This window comes from Scyliorhinus torazame, chromosome 18, assembly GCF_047496885.1.
Source record: "Scyliorhinus torazame isolate Kashiwa2021f chromosome 18, sScyTor2.1, whole genome shotgun sequence".
Classification (NCBI taxonomy): Eukaryota; Metazoa; Chordata; class Chondrichthyes; order Carcharhiniformes; family Scyliorhinidae; genus Scyliorhinus; species Scyliorhinus torazame.
Window position 1 is genome coordinate 106,767,571 of NC_092724.1, and position 24,353 is coordinate 106,791,923.

The following is a 24,353-nucleotide window of genomic DNA, read 5'->3' on the forward strand; positions in this document are numbered from 1 at the left end:
AGAGAAATGGAATGCAATTGTTTGATGCACACGTCAATCATCATGCCTATTCCTGGGCTAAAGTCTGGCACATTTACTGCATGTTTTGGTAACCAGAGGTAATTCTTACTTTCTGCATACACTTTCTACCAACCTGAGGCAGCACGGTAGCATTGTGGATAGCACAATTGCTTCACAGCTCCAGGGTCCCAGGTTCGATTCCGGCTTGGGTCATTGTCTGTGCGGAGTCTGCACATCCTCCCCGTGTGTGCGTGGGTTTCCTCCGGGTGCTCCGGTTTCCTCCCACAGTCCAAAGATGTGCAGATTAGGTGGATTGGCCATGATAAATTGCCCTTAGTGTCCAAAATTGCCCTTAATGTTGGGTGGAGTTACTGGGTTATGGGGATAGGGTGGAGGTGTTGACCTTGGGTAGGGTGCTCTTTCCAAGAGCCGGTGCAGACTCGATGGGCCAAATGGCCTCCTTCTGCACTGTAAATTCTATGTTAAATTCTATGTTAAAAAGTGACAAAAGGTGGATTCCAAACTATTTCCTAAAAAACTGTCTCTCCAAAACTAATGAAATAAACCAAGATTTTCTGGCCTCCCGCGACGGCTTTCTCGGTGGTGGGAGGCGACCTGCTGTTGGCTAACAGCAGGATCTTCTTGTCCCACTGCTGTCAATGTGATTTCCCATCGAATCCACACCATGCTGCCGAGTAACCCACGGTGGGCTGTGTGGTCAGCAGGAGCAGGAGACCCCGCGAGTGTGAAAAGCTGGAAGGTCTCTCCCATGGAGAGTATCTGATATGGGGAATTTGGAAGGCAGACACCAGTTGTAGTTGCATTCTGCTTTTCATCCTCCTGTATTCCAGTGGCTGTTAGCAACATCTAGCAAGTACACATCTGGCAACCATTCATGTATGTACACATTGCAGTTAATGCAATGGTCAGAGGAGGTAAAATGAATATCATGACTGTTATACCAATTCGAAGCCAGTGTGAAGTATGAAACTAGATGCTGAAACCTTGCTTGATAATAGGTTTATTCATAGAATGCAGCATTGCACGCCTATTTCTTACCTACAAACCCAGTGTCCCAGCAGTTTCTCTTTGTATGTGCTCTAAATACTTAATTAAACAATGGCCCCCATCTGTGTATCTTAACATCATAATTAAAATACCATTAATAGTGACTGGCCAGCAATGGATTGCCCTGTGCATCTTTTTCAAACCATTACTGCTTCTTTTCTTGGTCCGATTGCTGTGCGCAAGGAGTGGCCTTTCAGAAATGATAATGTCAAATTGTGTTGCATACAGCTCACTCTCGCCATCCTTGAGACGGGAGCCAGATGGAAGAGCTGTACACCATTAGGTTCATCCAGGCAGCTGAAATGTTTATTCAACATAGTTCCCCTTCACACATTTGGATCAATAGATTTAATTGATGAATGGTTGCCAGATGTTAATCTGCATTTGAATTCTGGCAAATAACACAAGCAGTACACATTGTGATGCAGTTAAAACAAAAACCTGTCTTCCTTTTTTCAGAGATTTTGTTGAAGAAAAATTGGGCAGCATGTATGTGGTGGGGAGGTCATTGGACTTTTCGACATCCTTTGATGAATCTGGGCCTGCTATACCAATGTTTTTTATCCTTTCACCTGGTGTCGATCCACTCAAAGATGTAGAAAGACAAGGTAATATTTTGCAAGTTTTTGCTGCTAATTCCTAAAGAGGCAACATTCTGAAACAAATGTTCATTATTGGCAAAGAGGATCTTTGAAGCAATATTAGTAACATTCGGCAATCAAATTTAGCATCTATGTTCAGGGATCAAGTGTATAAACTGAAGATATAAGCACCATCTTTCTAGCTTGTAATCAGTAAGTGACACATTGGAAGCGCCTGAAAATATTTCAAGTTATATTTTATTGAATTTATGTTGCATGGAGGAGGCCCAGGTATTTTGTCAAATCACATCTTGGTTATAACATAGAAGGGGCCAATCCACAAATCAGATATAAATTTGACTTTGGCCTTGGTAAAGATCATTATTCACTTATGTTATGTCATTTACTGTCAAAACAATCCATGTAGGTCTGCACAGTGGTAGCTGCCTCTCTGAGTCATATGTTCCACATTTTCCAAGTGAACGGGTAAATTGTTGATAGTGGATTGATTGCTGTGTTCTAAGTTCACTTCAATTTTTTTTACACAGTATTGCTGTTGGAGGCATATGCCAGCTATGTATTAATTGCAGAATTGTCATGCTGTACTGTGCTTTCATAAAAAGGTACAAGAAAAGCATGGCTTAGAGTGCAGAATCCAACATTAAAGTTCGAGATTGCCTGACATTTATAGAACATACAGTGCAGAAGAAGGCCATTCAGCCCATCGAGTCTGCACCGACCCATTTAAGCCCTCTTCCACCCTATCCCCGTAACCCAATAACCCCTCCTAACCTTTTTGGTCACTAAGAGCAATTTATCATGGCCAATCCACCTAACCTGCACGTCTTTGGACTGTGGGAGGAATACCGGAGCACCCGAAGGAAACCCACGCAGACACGGGGAGAACATGCAGACTCCACACAGACAGTGACCCAGCGGGGAATCGAACCTGGGACCTTGGCGCTGTGAAGCCACAGTGCTATCCACTTGTGCTACCGTGCTGCCCACAAGGGTTGTGTTATTTTTGGTAGAAGTACAAAAAGCACTGACTTAAGGGGATGTCCCTATTAAAGTGAGGAAGTAATGAATTTCAGAGATCAATTTAGTTCTGTAAAACTGAGTTCAGCAATGGCATGTGATTTGGTTAATGCTAGTGTGAAGATTAAATTGCCTGTCAAGGTAGAGCATTCAATCTAAACAAAAGTTGATTGCACCTCCAAATTTCATAAAATATATTGGTTCTTTATTTTGTATAGATGGTTTCATATTAAAATGTAAGAGAAACCAATATATTGTATGTAATATTGTTTTCGCCATAAATGCTGACTCTGCAATTTTGGACAAGAGAAATAGATCATACCAGCAATGGATGGAGTGTATTGACCTCTCTGTACTCACAGCTGTTCTTCAACCACAGGTAAAAAGCTGGGTTTCACATTTGATAATAAAAACTTCCACAATGTATCACTTGGACAAGGCCAGGAGGCGGTAGCTGAACAAGCTCTCGACCTGGCTGCCAAAGAAGGCCACTGGGTTATTCTACAGGTATGTAAAACTCATTTGCTACTATTTGCATTCATTACTAGGTAGGGTTACGGGGATAGGATAGAGGTGTGGGTATGGGGTGGAGGTATGGGCTTAGATATGGTGCTCTATCCAAGGGCCCATGCAGACTCGATGGGCTGAATGGCCCCCTTCTGCACTGTAAATTCTATGATTGTATGATTCTATGGACTAATCATCTGGGGTTGTGCTTAGCCCTATGCTCTTGAGATATGGGGGAGAAAAAAAATCAGCCATTGCAATTACTGAGGGTACCATCCTCGATATTTTTGTGTTCCGAAGAGGAAGCAAAGTGTCACCTCTAAATATGGACAGCATCCTTTTCATTTGAACTGTTGTGCGTGTTACTCAGACCTGATATTCTGTGAATCCGTGGTGTTGTCTGGACGGGAAGTCCTCTCCTCCTCTTTCATTATTGCTAATGTTCCCAGCCTAACTCATGACATAGATATATTTAAAGCTGTCCTCCAGAGCTAACACAAACAGATCTGTGCAATTTGGGAAAAATGCAGAGCACAGTGTTGGGATCCCGAAAGTTTAATGCGCCGGAGAAATTTACTGACATTATGGTCGAGATTTCATACTAACTACCTTGGTAGGACTGGGTGGAATGCTGGTTTTACAACCCATCCATTATTACTCTTCGCTGACTTATTGTAGAGTAGAGCAAAACTAGAGCATTGCACCAAATCTTATCATTATCTTGTCGCGCAGTTTGGGGTGGGGAGGGGGTGGTGATGTTAGAATAAAATCTGAATTTTAATTTGATTCCAAATGGGAAATGCACACTCAGGTGGCATGGAACCTTGTGTACCACCAAGCACCAAACCGAACAGTTTAGACCTTTTTAGTTGCACCACAATATTCAATAACCAGCTCCCCATGTTAAACAAATCCTTTTTTATAAGTTTTGCTGAGTTGATTTGGAGCCAATAAAATTAGGCAGGTTGTAACTCAGTATATATCATTTCGATAACTCATCATGTTGAGGCTTACATGCAACAAGACCAGACAGAAAATGTGTGGCTGCTGAAAGTCATTGGGCGGGATCATTCAGTCCCACCAAACCTAATGGACTTTTGGTTGGGCCTCCGAATCCCCTGTGCCATGATGTGACCAGAAAATTCCGGTCTGTATTCCAGGATAGAGGTAAATGCTGCATTTGTTTGTTCCATTCTATGAAAGGAAGTTACACAAAATACTTTGTGAGTATGGAGTTGTTTGATACGAATAAAGGCAAACTGCACAAGTCACCCTTGATTGCTTAGAATTTTTCAATCAATCCATGAGCCAGCAAAAGAATTTACAAGTGCAGTGCGCAGCCTAATTCTTCTTGATTGTGACATGCGTAATTCTGTTTGTTGTCACATTCCAGATGTTCCTTATACACATGCGGAGAAAGAAAGGGTGCATTTTAATAGACAGTCATGATATTATAGCAAAAGTACTCCTCCTTCTTCAGGTACCATGCCTTCAGGACATTGGCAACCACGGATTTCCATTGGATTGCCCATGGTAATGCTTGTCAAGGTACTGCAGAGGTTTGCCATTGCCTTCTGTGGTGTGGCTGACCAGAAAAGTCTCTCTGTCTTTGCCACCTGCCATCAGGCATAGTGTAAGGATTTACGGACTGATAGCCAACCTGTTTGGCCACATTCTTAACACACCTTCCGCGGCCATCAAATCTTGAAGTATAACCCAGCGGTAAAGACGCTACTCAATGCGCCACAACATCGCCCTATGAAAATACGAGGTGGTATAGTTCTTAACATCAGCAGTGATTACTGTTTTCCTTTCTATCTGTTATCTGCCATGATGAACTTGATTCTTTCACTGAGCTTGTTGTGAACCGTTGTGATATCTCTTCTATTAGTTTGCTTTGTTTTCAGGAGGGGCAGGACAGAATTGGCTTTTGTTCTTTTATTGGTCATCTCATCCTAGTCATAAGCTCTATCTTGTAATTTCGGTTCCCATGCTGATCAGTAAAATTGGCCTGTCTTGTACATTTTCTTTTCACTCTGCTGCTGAATATCTTGCTTGCTATCTTACACGAGTCAAGTCCTTGATTTCCCATTTGCTTAAGCATTTAATTATAATGAATCCACCTGTTTTATGACTAGAGCTGTTACAGCTGCACAGTGTGACCTGCAGCACTCCCAAATGGAAGATAACCAAATCTACTTCATGTAGCATAAACTCTCCAAAGATCCCCACTGCCGACAGTCGGAAAGTCAAACTTAAATCTTCAGTCTCAAGAGACAAAAGATGTCATTATTTCCGAATAACTATTTTTAGAATGCTTCAGTAATCCATTTCCAGTTGCCAGACAAGGAATATGTTTGCAAAAAGCAAATATGGAAGTTATATAAATGTCGACAATGAGGTCCGTCCGCGCGACATTTTGCAGCAAGCACCTAAAGCTGAGAGTCTCCGCCGCACATTCATTTTCTGAAATAGCACTTCAATTATTTTACAATCAATGTGATTTATTCCACGAATGGCTTTAACTTTTGTACATTGTTGCTTCGTTAACCTCGGCTCCTGTCATAAATTAAACAACAACAAGCTTCCAGTTGGATGATAGATGTTAATCAAATATTTCCTGCAGAATCAGTCCAATTTTTCAACTCATTCAACACTGCCTATGCCCTTCCATTTAAATTATACTGTTTTGGCAAAATGGGGAGTTTGCAGCCATCTCCAGTACTCATTACAGTTGTCTCTAGTAATAGTTTGTTATTTTGTAAGACAGTAAAGGTCACTGAGGTAATGCTTTCTTTGCTCGGTGCCTCGCTTCAAAGGCAGATATTCCGGTTAAATTGCTGTTTGAAGAAATAATAGATGCTTCCCTTGGCTTCGACTTGGCCGTTATTGTTTCAGCATTGTATAAAATGGGTACTTAGTTTGGAAAATGCCCGATAATTTGTGTTGTGATTTCCTGCTCATCCAGCCATTTGATTCAGTTCAGTAAAGTACCTTTTTGTAGAAAGAATGAATCTGACAGTTGTAAAAGGAATAATAATACTATTCTATGAATAGATAAGCAGCTTGGAGATTGTTCCATTAAATTGGCGCAGAACTAGCCATCCACTGGCTGTGACAGTGAATGGTGTTCCTAGAGGTCTAGTAATGTGGTGTGACAACGTATTATCGTGGCCTATTGACTACATTGCATCACACTCCACCTCCATGCAAGTCAGGCCTGACAGATTAAAACATGAACTCTTTCACAATGCAAACAACAACAATTTGCATTTATATAGCACCTTTAACACAAAAGAAATCCAAGGAACTTCAAAGGTACCTAAGAAAAACTTGCTACTAGGCTCAAACAAGGACGAAGGGATCAGAACACAAACCCTTGGTCAAAGAGGTCTGCTTTCAGGGGAATTTTGAAGGAAGAAAGGGAGAGATGGAGGAGTTTACAGAACAAATTTTGGATGCTCGGGCCAAGGCAGCTAAAGGCACAGTTGTCAATGGTGAGTACAGAGGGGATTCCATTAAATGCTGAATCAGAGGATTGGGCAAATTAAAGTGAAGATTACAGAGAGAGGGCAATGCAAGATATTAGACTTAATAGAGTTTTAGCTTGCAACAATGGGTGACTGGGGAATAATCTGAGTCAATGGTAGATGGGTGAATGGTGCATGGTTCAGGATAGAGCATGGGTGATGAGCTGGCGTTCATGGATGAAGGAAGTGAAGCTAGTCAGGAGAGTATTGGGATAATTAAGTCTGGAGATGTAAGCAGTATGGACAAGGGCTTAAACAGCAGATGACCTGATATTGGCAAGTGTTAGGATACCAGACCAGACCCCAATTTTTGTTCGGACACCGGACAATTTTTCCATTTGTAAAATTGTGAGAAAAGGATATTTCACCCCAAGAATGGTGACTCTGACCAATAGGTATCTTTTAAAACAAATTTTCGTTTATGTACAGAATTAACCACGTTAACATCAAGAAAATATCTTTTCAATTATCAGTTAAGCAGTTCTTAAACAAAAGCAAAACCTTAATCTTACTATCTACACCTGCCTCTAATTCCAATTAAGCAACCCAATACAGTCTAAATGTCACTTTTAGATAAAGTTAACAAAACAGGTTATTTGCTTATCTGTGCAGACCTTTGAAGAGAGTTCCTTTCAAAAGCAGATTCAGTACACTTCTGTTCAACCTAACAGCATTTGGCAAAACCGCTGTTCACTTAAAATCCAATGCAGAATGCAAAACTACAGACAGACCTGGCTCCTCCCATTAATTACATCATCTGTATCCCACGAAGTTTCATAACCTGTTTGCTAGGAGTAAATACAATCACTCATAAATTATCTACACTGACTTCCGGTGACGGCAGGCAGGAGGCGGCCGCACAATGGAGGGCCCCCGTTCGGGAACGGCATTTTCGGGGCTTTAAGCCCGGTCCCAGGGTCCATGGAGGCGGCAAAAGCAGGGAGAAGGCACAGAGGCGGCAGAGCGAAGGCACAGTGAAGAAATATGTTGAGGGTGAGCAAAAGATCGTCCGTAAGGAAAACAGCTGAAGGTCCGTCGGGGAGTGGAAAGGTCACCGCGGTGTCACCAAGGAAAATGGAGGCTGGAGCACCGGGGAGGCCGCATTGCTTACGGCTGAAGAAATAACTAAGGTGATGGCTTCGGAATTCAAAAGGCATGGAGACAATGAGGAAGGAGATGAGAGAGGTTTTGAGTGTGCTGGTGGAGGAGGCGATGTCCCCGGTGACGAAGGCGGTGGCGAGCGCAGTGGCTGAGGTGCGATAGCAAGGGGAGGAGCTGAAGGAAGTGGAGGAGACGGTATTGCAGCACGGTGATCAACTTGCCTCGATGGGGAAGGAGATGTGGAAGGTGATGGACATTAACAAGGATCTGCGGGGGAAAATGGAAGACCTGGAAAACAGATCCAGGCGACAGAATCTGAGGATTGTGGGGCTGCCCGAAGGAGTTGAAGGACCGAGCCCGACTGAGTATTTTGCCACGATGCTGGTGAAACTATTGGGGGAGGGGGAGGATCCCTCCCGATATGAACTGGATCGGGCTCATCGGTCGTGGAGGCTTGTACCAAAGGCGAGTGAGCCGCCAAGGGTAGTGACTCTGTGCTTCCGTAGGTACAGTGTGAAGGAGAAGGTCCTGTGCTGGGCCAAGCAGAAGCGGGTGGTGCAGTGGGCTGGAGCTGGTATACGTGTATACCAGGACTTTACGGTGGAGCTGGCGAGGAGGCGGGCTGCCTTCAACCGGGTGAAGAGGGCACTGTACATTAGCAAGGTGCAGTGCGGCATTGTATATCCAGCGAAGCTGAGGGTGATTTACAAGCTCAGGGACTTTTATTTTGGAACGGCGGAAGCAGCAGAGGAGTTTGCGAAGGCAGAAGGACTGTGGCAGAACTGAGAAATTGAGAAATGGCCATGTGCCGATGTAACCTCATGACTATTTTCTTCTTTTTTGTTTCACTGCGCGCGGGTGTATGGGCTAAAGGAGCCAATGTTGTATATATTTGGACAAGGGAAGTGATGGGACTTTCACTCGAAATTAGGGTTCTTTGGGGTGTAGGTGGATATGCGGGGTTTGTGTGCTAAAAGGGGACTTCTGGGCTTTCCGAGGGCCGGGCAAGGGGGAAAGGGACCTGGGTGTGGAGGTGGGGGGAGGGGCTGCGGCCATCAGAGTCTGGCAGAACAGGGTCCGAGTGGTCTAGCCGGGGTGTAAAGTTGGGGGGAAGGAACTGAGGTTGGGAGAAGGAGTTTTACAAGAGGCAGAGGACGGGAGGAGTTGGAGACTGGGGGGGGGGGGGGTAACAACTCTTGGGTATCATGTACGGTACTCTTTCAGAGGTTGGAGGGCGTTGAGTGTAGGGGGGGGGGGGGGAGTGGACTCTATCGGTCAATGGTGACCATGGGCGGTCCCGGACTCCTTTTTCTTTTTCTCCTTTTTTTTTTGTTGCCACCGTGGGAGGGTTTGTTTTATTGGATGCATATATTGACAGGTGGGCCGTTGTTTGGGGTGGTGGGAGGATGGGATCGTTGGTATTGTTAAGGGGACTGATTTTGTATTTGTTACCGTTTACTGTCTGTGGGTGGGGTGTAGATTTTGAAGGGAAATGTGAAAATGGAGAATAAAAACATTTTTAAAAAAATAAATGAATTACCTACACTCCAGGGAATCTCCAGTAGTCAAAACACTATTCCACTAGCCCTTTATCTGTAACCAAATAAGTGATTAGAAGCAATGGTGACCTCACGTTTATGACACCTTGATTACAGCTTCAGTAGCCACACTGTCTGTGTGTATTTTAAACCAGGGTTTTCAATAACAGTAGCTATAAGGACAAAATATAATATGCAACAATTTCTACATTCCTCACAAATGAAAGAAGGATTTTGTTACAAAGGTGATGGAGAGGACATGAAATCAGAAATTTGTGACATGCCAATTAAAATGTTTAAGAATGCTGTCATGAGAATGTCGCTTTAAAAAATATTTGGCTGCTCATATTACTGCAGTGATGTCAGAGTGTGGGTGGAGCTGGGCTGTCTGTCAGCTTTTTACTTTTGTTTTAGGCTGTTTGCTGCAGTGTGTGTTTTAGTTTCGTTTTGTGTTGGAGCTGAAGCCAGACAGAGCAGGTGTACTGTTGATCTCTCTGCCGTGAAAAGACTATCTCTTTATCATTTGGTGAATTCAGAATTATAAATGTTCTCAGTAGTGAATGTAAACCTAATGTGCCTCTGTTAAAAGGTGTTTCTTTTGTCTTCTGGATGGTGTTTGGGATGTTATTAAGGATTACTTAGTGTTGTATTCTTTGGGGGTTGTATTTGAATTGATGGTTGCTAAGATGTTCACTGTATGTTTTAAAAAGGTTAACTTGAGTTCATAGAATAAACATTGTTTTGCTTTAAAAAAATACCTTTCCATTTCTGCTGTACCACACCTGTAGAGTGGGCCGTGTGCTCCCCATACCACAATCTATTAAAAGTTATGGGTCAGGTGAACTCCATGATACACTTTGGGGTTCTCTAAACCCTGGCCCATAAGAATGCCACAATGTAATCCACTTTTGGCTTTGTTTCATCTTACGGAGCCAGGTTGTTCTATTTGTTTTATTCTTCCTAATTCTGTTTAATCTCCAGTGACAGGTTGAGCATATTTTGCTGTGAAAGCTCTGAGTAAATTATTTGGGACAGGAGCTCAAAAAGTACTTTCTGTGAAAAAATATTTCATTCTGGTCACACTCCAGTTCTCCTTCATGTCAGCAATAGGTCTTGGTTGTCTTTCTAAAAAATAACTATCTATTGGTTTCTGTCTACTTGGTCTTAAAAATTGCTCAAAATTGGGGAATCATGTAGCAAATGTTTTTTTCTGAGTTTTCTTTATTACTTTTCAGCTCACTGCCTCATGCACTATTTTTTATTGCAGCAGTGAGTTTCTTAAGCATCGATCCACTGGTGTCTGCATCAATTAAATCAATCTAGTTAGTCTACACTATAGCTGCCAGCTCCTGTTTGCTGCTGACATTAAAATTTAAGTCAACTGCTATGACCCTTCCCAGACTCTTATGATAGATATATTAATTGTAACATGATGCTTGAACTCTGTAATCTGCTCAAAACCCATACTGACAGCAAAATACAATTGATGCTAACTGATGCATCGGAAGTTAAGAGCTTTGAAGTTCAATTTATTTTGCTATCCAATCAGCAAAAATGTAAGTTTGGATTTTTCTGTGGGCTCGGGAAACCCCGCCTGCGCACTGTAGTGCCTGCTGAAATGCACCCCCAATCCATGTGTGACTATGCACAGTTGTTTTGTCATTTCACACAGGTGTCAGGCTTACAGTGCATTTTTCAAATGGTGATGCAGTGTGGGAGAAGCATGGGTGTGTAAGTCAGCAGTTAGACGGCCTGCCTTGGTTCTCCAGCACAGCAGCCCTGCTCACAACATCATTTAAATGCATGACAGCACTTGCACTTGCACTTGATCAATGTAAGGTTCCATTTATCTTTCCAGGACAGATCCCAATGATGAATTACTACACCAAATACACCTATAAATACAATGTAGCATCTATTGGTGACGTTTGAAGGTGTCCAAATATTTTGCGCTCCTCAGCAAGCTTCCCCAAGTGGTCACAATCTCTCCGAGGAAGTGTGTTTTTTTAGGGGTTCCAAAACTCGAAAATAGAGTGCAGGAGGAAATACAATTTTCTTGCAGCCCTCTCGATGGGGTGACCGAACTTGGAACAGCTGCGTTTGCGTTTTGTAGCAGAGGCCTTGCCGACCCAGCAAAAGGTCACACCAAAAATGTTGCAGGGTCGTGAAGGCAGAGGAAAATTGTTTTTCCAGCAAAAGAAAACTAAGTTCAGCGTTTGGCAACTCGATTCAAACCTCCATTAGGAGATGAAAATCCAGTCCGCGACCTTTTACTTACCTCAGGATAGTTGATCCATTTTGTATAGCCAGACAGAAGGCTTCAGAAACTCTGGCTCCACACAGTCTCCTCCATCATTATTAACAAGATGCTTAACTTATTAGATGCTGAGTCTAATGTCGGCTTTAATTGTTGGGTTTTGTAATTAGCAGGCCCAGATCAGGAACCACGGGTGGGATTCTCTGAGACCCCGCCAGGCCGAAGAATCACCGGGGGGGTGGCGTGAATCCGACCCAATGATGGCTGCCGGATTCTCCGGCGCTGGTTTTTCGGCGGGGGCGGGAATCACGTCACGCCGGTCGGGCCCGGCGATTCTCCGCCCACGATGGGCCAAGTGGCCGCCCGGTTTTGGCCAGTCCCGCCGGCGTATGTTACACCAGGTCCATACCGACAGGACCTGACTCTGCGGGTGGCCTGCGGAGTCCTCGGGGCGGCGCGGGGGGATCGGGCCCCAGGGGGGCATGGCCTGCGATCGGGCACACCAATCCGTGGGTGGGCCTGTGCCATGGGGGCACTCCTTCGCTCCGAGCCGGCCGGTGTAACGGTCCTCCATGGCCGGCGTGGAGAAGAACCCCCCACGCATGCGCTGGGAAGACGCCAGTACATGCTGGCGCTCCTGCGCATGCGCCAACTCGCGCCAGCCGGCAGAGGCCCTTCGGCGCCGGTTGGCATGGCGCCAACCCCACCGGCACCGCCCTAGCCCCTGAAGGGGCGGAGGATTCCGGACCTTCCGGGCCGCCCGATGCCGAAGTGATTGATGCCACTCCTCGGCGCCGGTACGGCCGTCCCCGCCAGTTAGGGGAGAATCCCGGCCCACATTTCAAATGATCTCATTATCTCTACTGATGAAGTCTCCAGCGCCACTGTGGTTTGTACTGAGGTACTGGAACAGAAAACGCCAGGTCGCCTTGACACTGAGCTGGCCAGGCACGGCCCATTTCCTCACATGAAATGAAATGAAAATCGCTCATTGTCACAAGTAGGCTTCAAATGAAGTTACTGTGAAACGCCCCTATTCGCCACATTCCGGCGCCTGTTCGGGGAGGCTGGTACGGGAATTGAACCACGCTGCTGGCCTGCCTTGGTCTGCTTTAAAAGCCAACGATTTAGCCCAGTGTGCTAAAGGATACCATCATTGCTCACGTAAGCAAATAATTAAAGCATGAGATCGGATACACCTCTGAGATACATCCTTAAGAATTCCTTTGATGTCCTCTGCATGATCTAGACAGTATCTCAGTTGTCACCATATCACAGGGCCTTAATCCCAGTTCAGATGCAACACTAATCAATATTGGGGCTGAATTGATTGAATAGCCATGAGGCAGGTCACGTGGCTAGTTTTGTTTAATTGTGAATGGATTCAATCATCTTCTCTGGAAAGGAAAATAAGGTGAGTGGGAGAAAGAGGAGGAGGGAACAGGAAATCTGAGAATGGTGTATAGACTGTGTGAAGGGAGCGAAGTAGCTGCCTGCTTGAAACAGTGATGATTGAAAAGCAGCTGAGACACTTCCATGTTAGATAAGAGACAATTCATGAGATTGTGACTTCCTGCTCTCCACCCTCGAATGTATAAATATTCAGGCCGATAATTTCTGGCTGCCTCCCTATGGTTTCCTGTTCATCTCATTTTATGGGATGGGGGAAGTGGTGGAGTTCTTTTCAGTCATTAGAAACATAGAAACTAGGAGGAGGCTATCATGGCTGATCCTCTATTTCAATGCCACATTCCCGCTTTCCCCCCACATCCCTTGCTGCAATTAAAATCTAAAAACAAATATCTCTTCCTTGAATACATTCAGTGACTTGGCCTCCACAGCCTTGTGTGAAACAGAATACCACATGTTCGCTACCCTTAGAGTGAAGAAATTTTACATCTCAGTCCTAAATGGTGTACCCTGTATCCTGGGACTGTGTCTCCTGGTTCTAGATTCCCCAACCAGGAAAAACATCCTCCCTTCATCTAGTCTGTCCAGCCCTGTTAGTATTTTGTAAGTTTCAATCAGATCTCCTCTCATCCTTCTAAACTCTAGTGAATACAGAGCCAGTGGAAACAATCTCTTCTCAATGGACAGTCCTGTCAACCTTGGTATCAGCCTAGTGGACCTTCATTTCACTCCCTCAATGGCAAGTATATCCTTTCTTAGGTAGGGAGATGAAAACTGCACAATAATCCAGGTGTGGCCTCACCAATACCCTGTATAACTGCAATAAGACATCCCTACATCTGAACTCAAATCCTCTTGCAATGAAGGCCAACATACCATTTGACTTCCTAATTGCTTGCTACACCTGTCTCTCGACTTTCATTGACTGGTGTACAAGGACACCCAGATCCCTTTGTACATCCACACTTCCCAATATATCACCATTGAAAGAACACGCTTCCTTTATATTTTGCACACCAAAGTGGATATTTTCACATTTAGCCATATTGTACTGCACCTGCCAAGTATTTTCCTACTTACTCAACTTGTCTCAATCGCGTTGAAGCCACTTTGCATCCTCCTCAAAACTCACAAATGCACCCAGTTTTGGCTTCTCCTGCCTACCCTGCTCCGTCAGTGCAGTGCTCTCAGACCCAATGGTCAGGTAACCCATAAAGAGATTTTAAAAAAGAAGAGAAGGAATGGAGAAATGGGTCAGAGAGAAGAATGTGTTCATGAAATTTGGCCATCCCGCATGTAATGGATGAAGTTTGGAGCATTGGAATAGGTTTATTTTTAGCTGAAGGCTAAATGGAGTGTGACTGAAAACCTCATGCAGAGAGTGTACTCAGTGTTGACAGTTTTGCTATGTGGTTGAAGATGAGACGCTGAAAATCTGTTCATTCTTGATAAAAAAATGATCCACACAAACCAGGGATCTGTGATGGTAGACGTTGCTTTGAGGCCAACAAGGGATGGGGAGGAGGAAAAATATAAGAAATGTTTTTATTATTATTATTACAAGATATAATTCAAAATGCCTCTTCTTAGTTGCAACCCTTTTGTCCTGCCATGCGCCTGCATTGTTCAAATGAGCAGTTAAATACCACAAAAGCCCAGCAGTTTTGAATCAATTGTTTTCACCTGTGGCTAAAATAAACCAAGTGTACATAGAACATAGAACATAGAACAATACAGCGCAGTACAGGCCCTTCGGCCCACGATGTTGCACCGAAACAAAAAGCCATCTAACCTACACTATACCATTATCATCCATATGTTTATCCAATAAACTTTTAAATGCCCTCAATGTTGGCGAGTTCACTACTGTAGCAGGTAGGGCATTCCACGGCCTCACTACTCTTTGCGTAAAGAACCTACCTCTGACCTCTGTCCTATATCTATTACCCCTCAGTTTAAAGTTATGTCCCCTCGTGCCAGCCATTTCCATCCGCGGGAGAAGGCTCTCACTGTCCACCCTATCCAACCCCCTGATCATTTTGTATGCCTCTATTAAGTCTCCTCTTAACCTTCTTCTCTCCAAAACTGTACCTGTTACAGAACACCATGAACGAGCATCAGCAGAGCTCCCTTATTCTCATCAGCTGCTGAAGGCTGTGCAAATATTAGCTTTGAATTGGCATCAACTGACTCGAGATTTTCCTCTTCAGAATATCCACCTGGTGGCGAAGTGGCTCAGTAATCTGGAGAAGAAAATGGAACAGCACAGTGAAGGCAGCCACGAGAGTTTCCGCGTCTTCATTAGTGCCGAGCCGGCCCCCTCACCTGACGGTCACATCATCCCTCAGGGTATCTTGGAGAACTCTATCAAGATCACCAATGAACCACCAACAGGGATGCATGCCAATTTACACAAGTCCTTGGATAACTTCAATCAGGTACTGAGCAATTTACGTACTGTCAATATATCTCTTGCCTGATCGTAAAGCTGTTAACTTTTCAGCTGAATTTTGAAGTTCTTAAAAATAAATCTCCTTCTGTGGTGCTGAATTCAATTGGCTCAATTTTATTTGTGCCAAAAATCAGATAACTATTATGTCTCTTGAAAACTTACTCCAAAGAACTCCTCTGAGCATATTAACTTTATTAGTCTGTGTGAACTCACTCCAGTGTATTAAATGCTGAACTGGTGGGATCACATTCCAAAATATCAACACATAGAACAAATGTGAGGAATGCATGTTGAACGAATGAGAACAAACACCCGTGTGTCAATACATTAAGGAAGCATGACAATAGAGGTTGCACAGTTATGAGAGTCCGTCATTTTCATATTTCATGACTTGTGGTTTATTTCCGTTAAGAAAACTGTACAGTACTGTGTGTCCAATTGAAGAACGATGGCTGTGCCCAACATTTAAGTCTGAGGCCTGGGGAGACACAGCATTTAAGGACAATGATCATGATTTTGGTCATGACGGGAGGTTGTCCATCATGGTGAAAATTCTGGAAATTCCCCCTTTGAACACTGCATTTCCCATCTTCACAGAGATGGGACAGCCGTGGGGCTGGGGTTAGCACAGCTGGCCATTTAAATCACCGCATTGGGATTTTGGAAGACCAGGAACGTGGAATCCATCGTGTGCAGGTTAGAACTGGTAAGAGCTGATCTGTACTTGATGGATTCATTTGGACTGCCTGTGTACCACATTGGATAGGGTCCTAGGACATCTTTGGGAGGGTAAAGCACGTTTTGGGAGAGGACAGGCACACTTTGAGATTGTTAAAAGTGAACATGATTTTGCACTTTTTATGCTCAAACTCATTCAAACTGTCAAAAAAATGTCCAACTGCCAAGGATTTATAAAAGAGCTATCCAGCTGTCAAAGCTGTCTAAAAAGCGTCAAAGCTGGCATGGAGGGATTAAGGGCAAAGTGGGGGGGGGGTAGAGTTGCACTAACCTGGCATGAGGGTATGTAGCCAATGTGGTGGGATAGAGGGGCACTGAGTTGGCATAGGGGGTCTGTAGGGAATGGGGAATGGGTAGAGGGTGTGGGTTGGCATAGATGGGGGTACAGGGAGTGTGTGTGTGTGTGTGGATGAGGGGGCTAAAGGGATCTTTTTTGTTTTGTTCTTTAGTTTATTTAAGCATAGCGCCAGAACAAAGAGGCAGGTCTTGCTTCCAGCTTGCCTCCACACCTAGAAGCCCTTGTCAGCATTCCGGAATTGTCAGGTCTGCACCCCCGACCGAAAATGCGACTTGCAGGAGGACATTTTTAAAGGTCGTGTTCACCAGGCTTGGAAAATACCCAACCCATGAACCGAACCAAGGGCTAAAAATCTGGTGAAAACCTCCACTTTCCTTCTTTTATCCCATCTAAGTTTTGCCCAGTCTTCAATAGTTTCACAGCAGCTATGTATCCTCCAGTACCCCATCACAATATCCTATGAACCAAAATATTGGGCCTTGGTAATTTATTCATCCTCATGGGTTACTGTGTGATGAGCAGGAAGAATGCCGTCACTAAATAACAGCAAAATTCTGCGGATGCTGGAAATCCGAAATAAAAACAGAAAATTCTGGATAAGCTCAACTGGTCTGGCAGCATCCGTGGAGAGACCTTACTTGTCACTTGGAGACTCTCTCCACAGATGCTGCTAGACTTGCTGAGTTTATCGAACATTTTCTGTTTTTATTTCAGAACACCATCACTTTTTGTTTACTCTCAGCCTAGAGGGAAGAGTCCAGGCAGACTTGTGTTGGAATGTGTCTGTATAAATCTTTATTTCACGGGGAGTACAGCTCCTGTGGAAGTTCAAACTGCTATTGACTGATATTCTCCGGCCGCCAGGTTTCTCAGTTACCTGCCAGCAGTGAACCCCGGCCTTGGGTTTCCCGGCACCGTGTGGTGACTTCAATGGGAAATCACATTGACAAGCAGCGGGACTAAAGAATCCCACAGCCAGCGAACAGTGTGCCGCCAATAAACACGCGGCTAGTGGACAGGGAATCCAGCCCTCATCATGTTTCAATCATTATTTTTTATTTGAGTTGGGCAAGTTGCCAAAAAGTCGATTTTGGTCCTTTTCTTGAAAGCTGTTAGATTCAATTGAACATAATACCTGGGTCCACAGGTTTTTGCACAAGAAATAAGTCCCGTTGATAATCTGATATTTCTTTCTTCTTTGAACACATGCCTGCACTAGGAAGAAGGTAACAAGATTGTATATTTTTTTTAATTTCAAAGTGAAAAACTTACATTTTATTTCATTGATATTTGCGACCATTTTGATGTAGCAACACTTTGATGCCGGTATCAAATAGATGTCATGGTGAACAGCAATTGGGCAGGTTTAAATTCTACAGCTGTTTGAAAGAATGAAAATATCATGTTGGGGTTGATGTCCTAAATTTGTTAAAACCCCGTAATTGACGCAGGAAAAAAAAATCACACTTTCCTTGATCTCATCATAATGATGAATTAAATATTGCAATAAAGTTGTTTGGAAAATACGTACACAAAATAATTTGTATCTTACTGAGGAGTGAGTCGACATAACTGCATTAAATTATAGAATGACCGCATATTTATTAAAACCAATTCTGAGTCGCTGTGAGCAGCCAGAAAAACTCAATAGAAAAATGAAATTATTTGAAAGTGTTCCGTTTCCGGTGAAATGCCTGTTTTCTTTATCTACCAGGACACGTTAGAGATGTGTACCCGCGAGAATGAGTTCAAGAGCATTCTCTTTGCCCTTTGCTACTTTCATGCAGTTGTGGCGGAGAGACGCAAGTTTGGACCTCAGGGTTGGAACCGCTCATACCCGTTCAACACGGGCGACCTCACCATCTCAGTCAACGTGCTGTACAACTACCTGGAAGCAAACGCAAAGGTAAGAAGTGAATGCCATGGCTGCAGGGGATGGGGAGTCAGGAGAATCAGCACATTGTCCTTTCACACTAGCATTGAAATTAAATCAGATTGATGGGACAAAAGCCTCTTCCTGCTGTCTGTAATGTGATTATTTATCTGAAACCAGTTATCCATAATTCGCTGCAAAATTGATCTCATTTTGGGAATTTCTCATATGATCATCAAATCCCTACAATTCAGAAGGAGGCCATTTGGTGCATTGAGTCTGCACTGTCCTTCCGAAAGAGCACTCTACCCAGGTTCTACCCCCGTCCTATCCCTGAATTGTAACCTGCACAACTTTGGACAGTGAGGGGCAATTTAGCATGGCCAACCCACCTAACATGCACATCTTTGGACTATCGGAGAAAACCGGAGCACCCAGAAGGAACTCATGCAGACATGGGGAGAACGTGCAAACTCCACACACAGTCACGCAAGGTTGGAATTGAACCCAGGTCCCTGGCGCGGTGAAGTAGCAGTGTTTACCATGGTATCACCCCTATATTGGTATAGAAGGCAGTGCTGTTTGAGGGGTGGAGATAAAGTACCACCACAACACATAGCCAAGTGGGGAAGTATAGAAATTAGACCCAATCTTTGCACAGTTATCAGCTTTAATTTATGGGAAACGCATTCTCTCACATGCTTTAACTCCAATTGATTGGACTCTGAGGCTGATAAGTCTAATATCTAATCTACAGACTCTGCCACATGTGGGGCATGTGGTGTTTGGATGGTTGGGTAGATGGCATGCTTGAAGGTTTGTTTGTTTCCTCTGATGCCTCAACTTTGCTTCTAAACATTCCCAACAAAGTTTCCCAATTTGTTTGGTGCCTTGCCAATTGAAGCTTCTCCATTTTGGTCACTCACAAATCAGAGTCTCCCATGAGCCAACGGGTTTGCTAGGCCTCTTCAGAGATGCTTTGAAGACAAACTAAATCTAGACAAGAGTGAGTATTTTGTGGTGTCTCGGCCAGGGGTGGGGGCAGGGGTGGGGGGGCTGCCATTCCGTAGGGCAGGGACTCACTTTAGGTATCGGTGGTGCAGGTTGCCCAGGAGTGGGGGGGGGGGGGGGGGGGGGCTCCGCAGGTACAACATTTCTAGTTTGGTGGGGAGAGTGAAAGCTGATCTGGCAAGGTGGGATGGTCTCCCTCTGTCACTGGCGGGTCAGGTACAGGCGGTTAAAATGAACGTGTTGCCACGATTTCTGGTTATTTTTCAATGCCTGCCGATTGTCCTGCCAAAGGTTTTTTTCAGAGAGATTGAGGGAAGGGTTACTTTGTTCATATGGGGAGGGAAGGTGGCCAGAGTTAGAAAGGTGCTGCTAAAGAGGGGAAGGCAGGCAGGGGGTTTGGGTCTTCCGAACCTGATGTATTACTACTGGGCAGCGAATATGGAGAAGATGTGGAGCTGGGTCAGAGGGATTGATTCCCCGTGGGTCAGAATGGAGGAGAGTTTGTGCAGGGGGTCGGGATTGAAAGCACTAGCAGCAGCACCGCTCCCGATAGCCCCGGGGAAATACTCAGGGAGTCCGGTAACAATAGTTTAATTACGAATTTGGAGGCAGTTTCGCCAACACTTTGGGTTGGGGGCAGGGTCAAGGGAAATGTCGATTCGGAGGAACCACAGATTTCCAGGGAGGTGGGATGGAAATTTTCGGAAATGGGAGGAGAAGGGGATTAAGACACTAAAAGACTTGTTTCTTAGTGGTCGGTTGGCAGGATTAAAGGAGCTGGAAGCAAAGTATTGGCTGGAGCAGGGGGAAATGTTTAAATACATGCAGGTTCGAGATTTTGCCAGAAAGGAGATACAGAGCTTCCCAGTGGAGCCGGCCTCCACATTGCTGGAGGAGGTGCTGATGACAGGGGGACTGGAGAAGGGGGTAGTGTCAGCAGTTTACGGAGCTATTTTGGAATAGGAGAAGGCACCATTGGAAGGGATCAAAGCAAAGTGGGAGGAAGAGTTGGGAGAGGATATGGAAGAGGGGTTCTGGTGTGAGGTGCTCCGGAGAGTGAATGTCTCCACCTTGTGCGTGAGGTTGGGGCTGATACAGCTGAAGGTGGTATACAGAGCACACCACACGAGGGCGAGGATGAACCGATTCTTTGAAGGTGTAGAAGATGTGTGTGAGCGTTGCGGGGGGTGGGGGGGGCCGCTGATCACGTTCATATGTTTTGGTCCTGTCCAAAGCTGAGGATTACTGGAAGGAGGTTTTTAGGGTAATTTCTAAAGTGGTGCGCGTGAAACTGGACCCGGGCCCCCGGGAGGCCATATTTAGGGTGTTGGACCAGCCAGGATTGGAAACGGGTGCTGATGCAGATGTAGCCTTTGCCTCGTTGATTGCCCGAAGGTGGATCCTGATAAGTTGGAGAGCAACCTATCCACCCTGTGCCCTGGCGTGGCGGGGGGACCTGTTGTAATTCTTGACGCTTGAGAAGGTTATGTTTGAACTGAGGGGAAGGATGGAGGGGTTTGATAATTCATGGGCATTATTCATTATGCACTTTCAAGAACTGGATAACATCGAACATTAGATGTGTGGGTGGGAGGGTTGGGGGGAGGGGAGCTGTGTGTGTTCATGGCGACTATGGGTGATCCGTAATTCCTTTTTGTCATTTGTTTGTGTGAACATGCGGGCTAATGTTTGGGGTTTGGTGGGAGGATGGGATCGTTATTATTGTTATGGGGATTGACATATCTGTTACTGATTATTGTTTATTGTTGGTGGGTGTAAATTTGGGAGAAAATGTGAAAAAGGAGAATAAAAAATATGTTTTTAAAAAAGAGATGCTTTGAGGACATCCCTGAAACATTCCTGCTGTCCACCGGGAGTCTCCTGCTGCAACCAAGTTCTGAGGAGAGCAAATTCTCAGAGAGGAACACGTTACAAATAGGCATCGCCAAACCAACCAATTGTTTCAGTCTGGTCCAAAATATATAGGAGCACAAGTGAATTACCAGTTAATCTAGCCACCTGAATATAACTGAACACTCAATTAATATACATGAGCATAAGGTTCAGTCATGTGGTGACAGGAAGAGAGCTTTACCCTGCACAATGAGGTGACATTGTTTGATTGGACACCGCTGAGATCCCTCAGCATGATATGCATCTAACTGCATCAGAAAATATTCAGAAAAGGAGGCAAAACAATGAGATAATGTAAGAAACAGTTTAATCCAATCAGCATAATCGTCGATTCAGCCACCAATTGCTCTAAATTCCTGAACTGATGTTTTTGCTCAAGTTTCCACTTGGATTTATTTTGCATATCTGTGGTTGTGAAATCTTCCATGAACCAGCACAATAAGAAAACATTTTAGAATGTATTTTTCCAAATGAATTTATGTTAAAAAATACAGCTTGATATATTTAAGAATACTAATCTGATTAATAAAGCTGAAGATCTGTTTCATAAGACAACAAAATCAAAATATCCAATTCACCAGCTCTGGTTGTAAATAACTGTAAATGATTTTTAAAAAAAACTCTACGAAACCATTTATGCTGGCCCGTTCCTGAGTAAATTAAATATTTTTCGTATTTAAAAGTATCACAATGTCCTGATGTCTAAAAGAAAATGGCATAATTTGAAGAGCCTCCGACAAGACCTGCAAATCAGTGTAATCAGCAGAAACTTGCCATGGTGATTAATTTGATCAGGATTATGGCCAGGCTTGTTGCCAGGGCCATCTTCTGATGCAATGGTTTTAAACCAATGCGGAAGGTTACCGGAACTCGCTTGCCACTGGACATAGAATTACATAGAATTTACAGTGCAGAAGGAGGCCATTCGGCCCATCGAATCTGCACCGGCTCTTGGAAAGAGCACCCTACCCAAGTCCACACCTCTACCCTATCCCCATAACCCAGTAACCCCACCCAGCACTAAGGGCAATTTTGGACACTAAGGGCAATTTAGCATGGCCAATCGACCTAACCTGCACATCTTTGGACTGTGGGAGGAAACCGGAGCACCCGGAGAAAACCCACGCAGACACGGGGAGAATGTGCAGACTCCGCACAGACAGTTACCCAGCGGGGAATCGAACCCGGGACCCTGGAGCTGTGAAGCAATTGTGCTAACCACCATGCTACCGTGCTGCCCTGCTTATGTGCCCTCAAGCACATAATCCGTGCTTGAGGTACTTTTATGCTGGCTTGATTTGGTTTCAGATAATATTTTCCCCACAGCTGGATTTAAACGTTCACGCGTTATTTTGAATGAATGCAACCGCATTCTCCCAGTGTCTTGGTCAATATACATTCCTCAAACAATGTCACAAAAATAGATTATGTGGTCATTGTTACGCTGTTGTCCTGGGGATCTTGTTGTGTGCAGATTGGCTGATGCATTTCCTACGTTACGACAGCGTTTGCATTTCGAAAGTGCTTTGTTGTCTGTAAAGTACTTTAGAGATCCTCTTGTCTTGAATTGAGCTATTTAAATGCAAGTCTCCTTTAACTGGAGCTAAATTGCACACCAGAGCAACTTGAGTGGAAATTCGCAGCCATAACGTACTTTTCTTTCACCAGTTTTCTCCAGCCCCTTTCTCACCCAGAGGCTGTCCACAACATTTCCATGTGTATTCCTGGTATATTGCCTCAGCAAGTAAGTCTTGACACTAGTGGACATGGTTTGGGGCAAAGCCTGATCCTGTTCCCACACAATAGACACATATTTTCACTGAGCAAGAGTCGCTAAACAGCAAATAGGAACAAGAATCCTGGCTGTTTTAACCCTTGCTAGCTCAAGGATGCTGAGGTCAACTGAAGCAGGCTACTCTACTAGCTGAAGTCAGCCAATTTAGTCAAATTAAGATAATCATTACCAGGATGTGAATATCACCGATAAGGTTAGCATTTGTAGCTCAGTCCAAGTGGTCTTGAGATGTTGCGATAAACTTTGATGCGACCGGGTGATTTGCTAGGCCACTATACTCTAGTCAAATAGAGACCAGATTAAGTAAAGAATGCAGGTTTGACTTCCTTAAAGGATGATAGGAAATTGGTCAGCAGACGTCTCCCAGCACAGACCTGGCATGGCCTGTATCCAGAATGGCAGAGCAACAGCCTTTGCTTCAAGGGCTGTCACTGACCCTGCAACTTATTATACACAGGTTGAAAAGGAACTCCTCACTCTAGTCCTCACCCATCAGAACTTATATGGCTTCATATATATCTGTCCTGCAACTGTTGAAACAGATCATCGGCCACTCATAACTATCTTAAAAAACCATCTTCACACTGTCTACACGACTGCAGCTACAACGCTGCAATCTCAGCATTGTCTCCAAATGTGGTAAGGAGCTAAAATTGGCTAACGCTATTTTCAGTCTTCTGACCCACGACAGACTAGGCTGATCATAAGGAAGACACAGACATCATAATAATGGAAGTGCTGTCCTCTCGTAGAATCCAGGAACTCAAAGTGCCTCACAGGTGGGCATCACATGCAGAGAATGTCATCATCATGCCCAGAGTCCTCAAGTGAGCTTCCCCATGAGGAAGAACCTTATGCAGAGTGTAGTGGGAGTCTGGAATTTGCTGCCCGAGTTGGTGGTGGACGCAGAGACCCTAAACTCAGCCCAACGCATCACAGAAGCTTGCCCACCCTCACATTGATTCTGTACACACCTCCCGCTGCCTCAGGAAGGCAGACAGCATTATCAGAGATCCCTCCGATCCAGGCATTGCCTTCTTCCAGACCCTTCCATCAGGCAGAAGTCTGAAGACCCGCACATCCAGACATAGGAACAGATTCTTTGCCACAGCTACAAGACTCCTCAATGACTCCCCCTCAGACATATCTGTTCCCTGTAAGAACATTATTCACGACGCCCTATGCTGTTCTTGCTCATGTATTTGCCTTGTTCGACTCCTTGATCCGCACTGTAACCAATCA

At 44.5% G+C, this 24,353-nt stretch overlaps 1 protein-coding gene across 2 annotated transcripts in view; it reads left to right on the plus strand.

The window, feature by feature from the left end:
• The window catches only part of dnah9 (dynein, axonemal, heavy chain 9), a 779,494-nt gene that overhangs the window by 624,332 nt on the left and 130,809 nt on the right, over window positions 1-24,353 (plus strand). For both annotated transcript variants that reach the window (XM_072483125.1, XM_072483126.1), the window contains 4 exons: window positions 1,528-1,676; window positions 3,067-3,194; window positions 15,241-15,468; window positions 18,233-18,424. In XM_072483125.1, coding sequence (XP_072339226.1) covers window positions 1,528-1,676; window positions 3,067-3,194; window positions 15,241-15,468; window positions 18,233-18,424 — 697 coding nt within the window. The remainder of the gene's footprint in view (window positions 1-1,527; window positions 1,677-3,066; window positions 3,195-15,240; window positions 15,469-18,232; window positions 18,425-24,353) is intronic.